The sequence below is a fragment of the Oncorhynchus mykiss genome, chromosome 25 (assembly GCF_057628025.1).
Source record: "Oncorhynchus mykiss isolate SJ-2025 chromosome 25, ASM5762802v1, whole genome shotgun sequence".
NCBI classification, from domain to species: domain Eukaryota; kingdom Metazoa; phylum Chordata; class Actinopteri; order Salmoniformes; family Salmonidae; genus Oncorhynchus; species Oncorhynchus mykiss.
Window position 1 is genome coordinate 10018467 of NC_143046.1, and position 11534 is coordinate 10030000.

Below are 11534 nucleotides of genomic sequence, written 5' to 3' on the forward strand. Positions count from 1 at the left end.
CTATATTTGTTACATATTCGTTTCATTGTAGTTTAGCGGTGCTCTGATGATTTCGGCAAAATCGTGAGGTTGTAGCTGTCTAGGATAATCCTGACAGTTCCGCTGGGTCACATGACAGGGCAAGGGGCGGAGCAACACACCCGACTTGTGAGGAAGAGGAGATGGCGGAGCTGTGCTAGTTTCGAGGGTTAGCGTACAGTATCAATAGTATATACGGCTCACAGTTTGTCAAACAAGTCATTATTTTCAAACACTCAACTTCCATCCAGGATGGCCGAGCAAATCAGCAACGTTAGATATCAGGAGGTACGTTTATTTGACATTTTTATGACAACCCAATAAAATTAGCTAACGGCTAGCTAGCCAGGAGTGGAAAACGAAACGGTGACTGTTATGACTTCGGCCATGTTTACCAAACGTTATATCTCATTATGTATTGAAAATGTAGCTTGATGGTTTGGGTAACAAGTTAATTTACTACCTCGTTTATGGTGGCTGACTAGCTACAGTTAATAAGGACGGGGCCACAGGCCCATTTGTTACATGTCCCACCCTCATAGGCCATTGCAAGTCTAATCCGTGGAATATGTTGTTGCAGTGAATATAATCTAAATACGGGTAGGTATTTAGCTAACTAGTTAGCTAGCTAGTTAGCTACCACGAATCATAGTGACATTGAAATGTATCAAGATTGCACAAGAACCCACTACAATCGCTAGCTAGTAGGTAGGCCTACATTAATTAATAGTTGTAGACAGCCAATCTGATATTTAATACCAGAGAGGTATACCACAAGGCAGGATAAAGTAGCCAGTTTACTCGCCTAAATATAATGAAATAACTTCTTTTTTTTTCTAGACAAACTTGAAATGGTCAAGGTCAAATTGATTGAACACACCCGAAAACACATCCAGTGTCTTCAGTATTTATTCCTCCTTTTCCACGTTGTAACAAAGAAAAGTGGGATTAAAAAACGCGATTTAACAGTCAATGTTGGTCAGTAATCTACACAAAATACTCTGTCAAAGTGGAAGAAAAATAAAACACATATTGATTAGATAAATATGAAACCTCCTGAATCAATCAATACATGTTAGAATGACCTTTGGCATTGATTACAGGTGTTACTCATTCTGGGTAAATATGAGTTTTGCACACCTGGATTGTACAGTATTTGAACACTAGTATTAACAAAAAAAATATTCAAGCTCTAACAAATTGGTCATAGATCATTTCTTGGCGGCCATTTTCAAGTCTTGCCATAGATTTTCAACACGATTTAAATCAACTGTAACTAGGCCACTCGGGAACATTTAATGTCATCATGGTAAGCAACTCCGGTGTATATTCGGCCTTGTGTTTTAGGTTATTGTCTTGCTGAAAGGTGAATTTGTCTCCCAGTGTCTGTCGGAAAGCAGATTGAACCAGATTTTCCTGGAGGATTTTGTCTGTCCTTAGTTCTATTCTGTTTATTTTTTTAGCATTAACACCCTAGTCCTTGCCGATGACAAGGCTACCCATAACATGTTGCAGGCACCACCATACTTGAAAATATGAAAAGTGGTACTCAGTAATGTGTCGTTGGATTTTCCCCAAACATAATGCTTTTTATTCAGGACATAAAGTTCATTACTTTGCCATTTTTCTTTTTGCCATTTTTGCCTTATTGCAAACAGGATGCATGTTTTGGAATTTAAAAAAAATTCTGTACAGGCTTCCTTCTTTTTGCTCTCATTTGTTAGTATTGTTGAGTAACAACAATGTTGACCAAAACACAGTTTTCTCCTATCACAGCAATTCAACTCTGTAACCATGAGCCTTCCTCTCCGGTAACTGAGTTAGGAAGGACGCCTGTATCTTTGTAGTGACTGGGTGTATTGACACACCATCCAAAGTGTAATTAATAACTTCACCATGCTCAAAGGGATATTCAAAATCGCCGTCTTTTTTAAAATGATTGTTTACCCATCTACCAATAGGTGCCCTTTGTGAGGCATTGGAAAATCTCCCTGGTCTTTGTGGTTGAATCTGTGTTTGAAATTCAATGCTCGACTGGGGGACCTTACAGATAATTGTATATGTGGGGTACAGAGATAGAGGTAGTTATTCACAAATCATGTTAAACACCATTATTGAACACAATGAGGACATGCAACTTATTATCTGACTTGTTAAACCAATGTTTACTCCTAAACTTATTTAGGCTTGCTATAACAAAGGGTTTGAATACTTATCGACTGAAGGCATTAAAGCTTTTCATTTTAAATTAATTTGGAAGAACAGAATTCCACTTTGACATCAAGGGGTATTGTGTGCAGGCCAATGACACACAATCTCAATGTAATCCATTTTAAATTCAGTCTGTAACACAACAAAATGTGGACAAAGTCCATGGCTGTGAATACTTTCTGAAAGCACTCTTATTTATATTTAACTTTCCTAATGAACCAGATAAATCTGTAGTTATTTCTGGTTGTTTATCAAAGTTAGCTGGCTAACTCATTGATCTTGCTTTGTAGGATACCCCTCGGGTATCAAAGGTTCCTGTCATGTCACTGATGGGGTGTTGCCAGCCAATTTGTCTCACTAGGAAATAGATGAATGATTACATCAAATCAAATTTGATTGGTCACATGCAGATGTTATTGCGGGTGTAGCGAAATGCTTGTGCTTCTAGCTCCGACAGTGCAGTAATATCAAACAATTTCACAACATATACCCAATACACACACTAGAGGTTGACCGATTAATCGGAATGGCCGATTTAATTAGGGCCGATTTTAAAGTTTTCATAACAATCGGATCAGTATTTTTGGACACCGATTCGGGCCGATTTAAAAAAAAAAAAAGTTATTTAAGTCAGTTAAGAACACATTCTTATTTTCAATGGTGGCCTAGGGATGGTGGGTTAACTGCCTGTTCAGGGGCAGAACGACAGATTTTTACCATGTCAGCTCGGGGATTCAATCTTGCAACCTTACAGTTAACTAGTCCAACGCTCTAATCATGTTGCACTCCACGAGGAGCCTGCCTGTTACGCGAATGCAGTAAGCCAAGGTAAGTTGCTAGCTAGCATTAAACTTATCTTCTAAAAAACAATCATAATCAATAGTTAACTACACATGGTTGATGATATTACTAGTTTATCTGGCGTGTCCTGCGTTGCATATAATCGATGCGGTGCGCATTCGTGAAAAAGGACTGTTGCTCCAATGTGTACCTAACCATAAACATCAATGCCTTTCTTAAAATCAATACACAGAAGCATATATTTTTATACCTACATATTTAGCTAAAAGAAATCCAGGTTAGCAGGCAATATTAACCAGGTGAAATTGTGTCACTTTCTTTTTACTTTCTTCTCCAACACTTTGTTTTTGCATTATTTAAACCAAATTGAACATGTATCATTATTTATTTGAGGCTAAATAGATTTTATTGATGTATTATATTACGTTAAATGAAGTGTTCATTCACTATTGTTGTAATTGTCATTATTACAAATACATTTAAAAAAAAATCGGCATCAACTTTTTTTTTGGTCCAACAATAATCGGTATCGGCGTTGAAAAATCAGAATCGGTCGATATCTAACACACACGTCCAAGGAATGGAATTAAGAATATATAAATATATGGACGAGCAATGTCAGAGCGGCATAGACTAAGATAGAGTATATGCAGTTGAAGTCGGAAGTTTACATACACCTTAGCCAAATACATTTAAACTCAGTTTTTCACAATTCCTGACATTTAATCCTAGTAAAAATTCCCTGTTTTAGGTCAGTTAGGATCACCACTTTATTTTAAGATTGTGACTTGTCAGAAGAATAGTAGAGAGAATTATTTATTTAAGCTTTTATTTCTTTCACCACGTTCCCAGTGGGTCAGAAGTTTACATACACTCAATTAGTATTTGGTAGCATTGCCTTAAATTGTTTAACTTGGGTCAAATGTTTTGGGTAGCCTTCCACAAGCTTCACACAATAAGTTTGGCCCATTCCTCCTGACAGAGCTGGTGTAACTGAGTCAGGTTTGTAGGCCTCCTTGCACGCACATGCTTTTTCAGTTCTGCCCACAAATTTTCTATAGGATTGAGGTCAGGGCCTTGTGATGACCACTCCAATACCTTGACTTTGTTTTCCTTAAGCCATTTTGCCACAACTTTGGAAGTATGATTGGGGTCATTGTCCATTTGGAAGACCCATTTGCGACCAAGCTTTAACTGATGCCTTGAGATGTTGCTTCAATATATCCACTTAATTTTCCTCCCTCATGATGCCATCTATTTTGTGAAGTTCACCAGCCCCTCCTGCAGCAAAGCACCCCACAACATGATGCTGCCACCCCCGTGCTTCACGGTTGGGATGGTGTTCTTCGGCTTGAAAGCCTCCCCTTTTTTCCTCCAAACATAATGATGGTCATTATGGCCAAACAGTTCTATTTTTGTTTCATCAGACCAGAAGACATTTCTCCAAAAAGTACTATCTTTTGTCCCCATGTGCAGTTGCAATCCGTAGTCTGGCTTTTTATGGCGGTTTTGGAGCAGTGGCTTTTTCCTTGCTGGTAGTTTGCCCCCGGTGATGCGTTGGGCAGACCTCACTACCCTCTGGAGAGCCTTTCAGTTGAGGGCGGTGCAGTTGTCGTACCAGGCGGTGATACGGTCAGACAGGATGCTCTCAATTGTGCATCTGTAAAAGTTTGACGGTTTTAGGTGCCAAGCCAAGTTTTTTTTCAGCATCTTGAGGTTGAAGAGGCGCTGTTTCGCCGCCTTCACCACACTGTGTGGATGGACCATTTTAGTTTGTCAGTGATGTGTATGCTGAGGAACTTGAATCTTTCCACCTTCTCAACTGTGGTCCTGTCGATGTGGATAGGGGGTGCTCCCTCTGCTGTTTCCTGAAGTCAGGGTCATCTCCTTTGTTTTGTTGATATTGAGTGTGAGGTTATTTTCCTGGCACCACTCTCACAGGGCCCTCACCTCCTTGAAGGCTGTCTCGTCATTGTTGTAATCAGGCCTACTACTGTTGTGGCGTTTGCTAACTTGAGGATTGAGTTGGAGCCGTGCTGTCCTCGCAGTCATGGGTGAACAGGGAGTACAGGAGGGGGCCATGCACGCACCCTTGTGGGGCCTCAGTGTTGAAGATCAGCGAAGTGCAGGTGTTGTTTCCTACCTTCACCACCTAGGGGCGGCCCGTCAGGAAGTCCAGGACTTAGTTGAACAGGGCAGGGTTCAGACCCAGGGCCTCAAGCTCAATGGTGAGCTTGGAGGGTACGTGATGTTGAATGCTGAGCTAATGTCAATTAACAGCATTACATAGGTATTCCTCTTGCCCAGATGGGTTAGGGCAGTGTGCAGTGTGATGGCATCGTCTGTGGCTCTATTGGGGCGGTATGCAAATTTGAAGTGGGTCTAGGGTGGCTGGTAAGGTAGAGGTGATATGATCCTTGACTAGTCTCTCAATGCACTTCATGATGACAGAAGTGAGTGCTACGGGGCGATAGTCATTTAGTTCAGTTACCTTTGCTTTCTTGGGTACATGAACAATGGTGGCCATCTTGAAGCAAGTGGGGACAGCAGACTGGGATATGGAGAGATTCAATATGTCCGCAAACACACCAGCCAGCCGCACGGGCCGGCAGCCTTGCGAGGGTTAACACGCTTAAATGTCTTACTCACGTCGGCCACGGAGAAGGAGAGCAAACAGTCCTTGGTAACGGGCCGCGTCGGTGGCACTGTGTTATCCCCAAAGCAGGTGAAGGTGTTTAGTTTGTCTGGAAGCAAGACGTCGGTGTCCGCGACGTGGCTGGTTTTCCCTTTGTAGTCTGTGATTGTCTGTAGACCCTGCCCACATACGTCTTGTGTCTGAGCCGTTGAATTGCGAATCCACTTTTCTCTGTACTGAAGTTTTGCCTGTTTGATTGCCTTGTGGAGGGAATAACTACACTGTTTGGATTCTGCTATATTTCCAATCAAATTGCCATGGTTACCACATTCATTTTTTGGTATAAGCACAGAAGCAGCTAGCTAAATTACTCTCAGCATTGGTCAGACATAATAGTTGCACAGCAGCATCATCCCACTGACTGTGTGTGTGTGTTGCTCTGGCCCATTCATTCAGCTGTTGAATGAGGAGGAGCCAGCAGCAGCCCAGCCCCCCCAGGAGGAAGCAGCTGTCCTGGATGCCCCTCCCCCCTACAGCAGCATCTCTGCTGCCAACGCAGGTAAATGTCCTCTGTCCATCCATAGCACTACACACAGTAACTGGCAAAATATTGACTAATCTCGTATGACAATGGGGGGTGGAAGACCATTGCAGATGCAAGTCAGGAATAGGATTTTGTTCTCGGGTTACTCCAGTGCTGAAAAGAAAAGGTTACGGTGCAAAGCTGTGGTGTTGGATGAGCTCTCCACCTTCACCTTGCTACTAGCCATCACTAATGTGTTGTGTCACTCACGTTTTAGTTTTCTGCACCTTTCCATTTCCCTTCCAGCGTTCTTCGACTACAAGGAGGATGCAGGCAGGTTCCCCAACCCACCGTCCTACAACGTGGCTACCACACTGCCCTCCTATGATGAAGCAGAGAGGACCAAAGCGGAGACCGGTGTCCCTCTGGTCCCTGGCAGGGTCGTGGTATGTCTGTCCTCCTTTCACAGTGATATTCATTCATTCATTCATTCATTCATTAAGGCATTTTTCATTGAGAGCCTACATCCTCAATAAACATGTTTGGACCATCATCATTTGAAGATGTCTGACAAACATACATTTCCTATTTCTCCTTTCAGGAGGATGAGTTTGACGATGCTGACCAGCTGCGGATAGGGAATGATGGCATCTTCATGCTCACCTTCTTCAGTAAGTCTTCTCTCTGTTCCCTGTACAGTGTAGGGATTGTTATGGGTGGACAATGCCTGTCCTGCATCTCATGGGTACACAAACAAATCAACTAAAGTCAAGCCAGGGACTTGTCCAACCGGTTCATAAGGAGGAAGTTTGTGATTTTAGAAAAGCTGTTGTATAATCTTCCACAAAGCATCATGGTCTATGTGTGGTGAACAGCAAGCATGTTAACTGATGTGTAACTTCCTCATTAGTGGTCTATGATTGATCGGTTAATTGATCGATTGTCCTCTCTTCTCTCCAGTGGCATTCCTGTTCAACTGGATCGGTTTCTTCCTGTCCTTCTGTCTGACCACTTCTGCAGCCGGCCGCTACGGCGCCATCTCTGGGTTTGGCCTGTCTCTCATCAAATGGGTTCTCATAGTCAGGGTAAGATCAACACACGCAACCTCACAAGGTAGGGGTGGGTATACAGAAGACTATACCTATTTGGTAAAATACCAAGTCCATATTATGGCAAAAACAGAGCAAAGAGAAACGACAATCCATCATCACTATAAGACACAAAGGTCAGTCAATCCGTAAAATTTGCGCAGTCACAAAAACCATCAAGCGCTATGATGAAACTGGGTCTCTTTAGGACCGCCACAGGAATGGAAGACCCAGTGTAACCTCTGCTGCAGAGGATAAGTTCATTAGAGTTACCAGCCTCAGAAATTGAGAGTTCAGTTAACAGACATATCTCAACATCAACTGTTCAGAGGAGACTACGTGAATCAGGCCTTCATGGTTGAATTGCTGCAGAGAAACTACTACTAAAGGACACCAATAATAAGAAGAGACTTGCTTGGGCCAAGAAACACGACCAATGGACATTATACCGGTGGAAATCTGTCCTTTGGTCTGATGCGACCAAATTTGAGATTTTTGGTTCCAACCGCTATGTCTTTGTCAGACACCGAGTAGGTGAACGGATGCTCTCTGCACGTGTTGTTCCCACCGTGAAGCATGGAGGAGGAGGTGTGATGGTGTCGGGGTGCTTTGCTGGTGACATTGCCAGTGATTTATTTAGAATTCAAGGCACACTTAACCAGCATGGCTACCACAGCATTCTGCAGCGATACTCCATCCCATCTGGTTTGCTCTTAGTGGGATTATCATTTGTTTTTCAACAGGACAATGACCCAACACACCTCTAGGCTGTGTAAGGGCTATTTTACCAAGAAGGAGAGTGATGGAGTGCTGCATCAGATGACCTCTCCTCCACAATCACCCAATCTCAACCCAATTGAGATGGTTTGGTATGTGTTGGACTGCAGAGTGAAGGAAAAGCAGCCAAGTGCTCAGCATGTAGGAACTCCAAGACTGTTGGAAAAGCATTCCAGGTGAAGCTGGTTGAGAGTACCAAGAGTGTGCAAAGCTGTCAAGGCAAAGGGTGGATACTTTGAAGAATCTAAATCTAAAAAATATTTCGATTTTTAAAACAATTTTTGGTTATTAAATGATTCCATAGTTTTGATGTCTTCACTATTATTCTACAATGTAGAAAATGGTTAATCAAATATATAAGAAAAACCCTTGAATGAGCAGGTGTGCCCAACCTTTTGACTGGTATTACATATATATCTTACCACCACTCCCCTAATTGGAGTAAACTAATGGACAACAACACTTAGGCTTCTACTTCCAGCTTATACATACTATATACAGTGCATTTGGAAAGTATTCAGACCCCTTGACCTTTTTCCACATTTTGTTACGTTACAGCCTTATTCTAAAATAGATTAAATAAAATATTGTTGAGGCACAGATCTGGAGAAGGGTACCAAAAAATGTCTGCAACATTGGTCCCCTAGAACACAGTGGCCTCCATCATTCTTAAATGGAAGAAGTTTGGTACCACCAAGACTCTTCCTAGAGCTGGCCAATCTGAGCAATCAGGGGAGAATGGCCTTGGTCAGGGAGGTGACCAGGAACCCGATGGTCACTCTGACAGAGTTTGTCTGTGGAGATCGGAGAACCTTCCAGAAGGACAGTCATCCCTGCAGCACTTCACCAATCAGGCCTTTATGGTAGAGTTGTCAAACTGAAGCCACTCCTCAGTAAAAGGCACATGACAGCCCACTTGGAGTTTACCAAAAGGCACCTAAAGGACTCTGACCATGAGAAACAAAATTGAAATCTATGGCTGAAATGCCAAGTGTCACGTCTGGAGGAAACCTGGCACCATCTCTACGGTGAAGCATGGTGGTGGCAACATCATGCTGTGGGGATGTTTTTCGGTGGCAGAGACTGGGAGACTAGTCAGGATCGAGGGAAAGATGAGCGGAGCAAAGTACAGAGATCCTTGATGAAAACCTGCTCCAGAGCAGTCAGGACCTTAGACTGGAGTCTCCAAATACAGGTGTGCCAAGCTTGTAGTGTCATACCCAAGAAGACTTGAGGCTGTAATCGCTGCCAAAGGTGCTTCAACAAAGTACTGAATAAAGGGTCTGAACACTTATGCAAATGTGATGTTTCTGATTTTTTTTTTAAATTATGAATTTGCAAAAATGTTTACACTGGTATTGCGTGTAGATTTATGGGGGGAGGGAACTATTGAATACATTTTAAAGTAAGTAATGTACCAAAATGTGGAAAAAGTCAAGGGTTCTGAGTTTTTTCAGTTTGTTTTTAGTTCCATCAACATCCCATCTATCTCTGAAGACCAAGTTCTAATTAATTAAAGATAATTGTTCTAATATTATTATTAATCGATTGACTATGACTTTTCAGATCACCCAGTATTGTTATCTGCAGATTTAGCTCCAGGTAAATGTGGCAGTTCTTTAGCCATTCCTGAACCTGCGACCCCCCCCCCCCCCCCCCAAAAAAAAAAACCCAGCTTACATATGGACAAGTACCAAAATAAATGATTTAATGATTCTGTCTCTTCACAGCTACATCGACAGAGCTGAGATGGTTTTATCCCCCCATGTGTATAATTCTCACTGTGCTGCGGTGCATTCGGGCTTTTGTTCCAGCCCTGCACTAAATGCTTTGGAATGCTACTGTGTGTACGACTGGTCCTCCTAATGCTATTTTACTGTCTTTTGAACGTTTCCAGTTTTCCACCTACTTCCCCGGCTACTTTGATGGTCAGTACTGGTTGTGGTGGGTGTTCCTGGCTTTGGGTAAGTGGAGCGTACGTCTGAGCTCTTTATTTGAATGATTTAATGTGTCTGAAATGTGATCATGGAACGGATGCTGTTGTCTTTTCGTGACTCTCCAGGCTTCATGCTGTTCGTCAGAGGGTTCGTCAACTACTCCCGGGTTCGCAAAATGGCCGACCCTACTTACGCCACACTGCCCCGAACGAGAGTCCTGTTCATCTACTGAAGGTAAAGGGCCCTAATTCACACAGCATTCCTGTGTTACAGCAGAATACGACCTTATCAAATCATAAGCCTGGTCCTTTTATTAATCAAATAAATAGTACTGGTAATCAACCAAATCATATTGATTCTCTTCACTCACTAGTTTCCTTCCAATGTAGTCTGCCGACTCGGTACCGGTACCCGCTGTATATAGCCTCCACACTGACTCGGTACCGGTACCCGCTGTATATAGCCTCCACACTGACTCGGTACCGGTACCTCCTGTATATAGCCTCCACACTGACTCGGTACCGGTACCCGCTGTATATAGCCTCCACACTGACTCGGTACCGGTACCTCCTGTATATAGCCTCCACACTGACTCGGTACCGGTACACCCTGTATATAGCCTCCACACTGACTCGGTACCGGTACCTCCTGTAAATAACCTCCACACTGACTCTGTTTCGGTACACCCTGTATATAGCCTCCACACTGACTCGGTACCTCCTGAATATAGCCTCCACACTGACTCGGTACTGGTACCTCCTGTATATAGCCTCCACACTGACTCGGTACCTCCTGTATATAGCCTCCACACTGACTCGGTACCGGTACCTCCTGTATATAGCCTCCACACTGACTCGGTACTGGTACCCGCTGTATATAGCCTCCACACTGACTCGGTACCGGTACCTCCTGTATATAGCCTCCACACTGACTCTGTACCGGTACCTCCTGTATATAGCCTCCACACTGACTCGGTACCGGTACACCCTGTATATAGCCTCCACACTGACTCGGTACCGGTACCTCCTGTATATAGCCTCCACACTGACTCGGTACCGGTACCCGCTGTATATAGCCTCCACACTGACTCGGTACCGGTACCCGCTGTATATAGCCTCCACACTGACTCGGTACCGGTACACCCTGTATATAGCCTCCACACTGACTCGGTACCGGTACCCGCTGTATATAGCCTCCACACTGACTCGGTACCGGTACCCGCTGTATATAGCCTCCACACTGACTCGGTACCGGTACCTCCTGTAAATAACCTCCACACTGACTCTGTTTCGGTACACCCTGTATATAGCCTCCACACTGACTCGGTACCTCCTGAATATAGCCTCCACACTGACTCGGTACTGGTACCTCCTGTATATAGCCTCCACACTGACTCGGTACCTCCTGTATATAGCCTCCACACTGACTCGGTACCGGTACCTCCTGTATATAGCCTCCACACTGACTCGGTACTGGTACCCGCTGTATATAGCTTCCACACTGACTCGGTACCGGTACCTCCTGTATATAGCCTCCACACTGAC

At 43.5% G+C, this 11534-nt stretch overlaps 1 protein-coding gene across 2 annotated transcripts in view; it reads left to right on the forward strand.

Annotated features, from left to right (window-relative positions):
* The first annotated feature begins 209 nt into the window (after positions 1–209).
* Positions 210–11534, forward strand: part of LOC110504549 (NEDD4 family-interacting protein 1) — a 15508-nt gene continuing 4183 nt past the window's right edge. Inside the window, exons 1-7 of one of the 2 annotated variants that reach the window (XM_036970347.2) lie at positions 210–306; positions 6122–6224; positions 6495–6634; positions 6790–6859; positions 7149–7273; positions 9951–10017; positions 10116–10224. In XM_036970347.2, the coding sequence (XP_036826242.1) occupies positions 271–306; positions 6122–6224; positions 6495–6634; positions 6790–6859; positions 7149–7273; positions 9951–10017; positions 10116–10222 (648 nt within the window). In that variant the 5' untranslated portion in view covers positions 210–270 and the 3' untranslated portion in view covers positions 10223–10224. Of the gene's footprint in view, positions 307–6121; positions 6225–6494; positions 6635–6789; positions 6860–7148; positions 7274–9950; positions 10018–10115; positions 10332–11534 lie in introns of those variants that run through there. The other variant, XM_090220054.1, reaches the window with a different exon arrangement.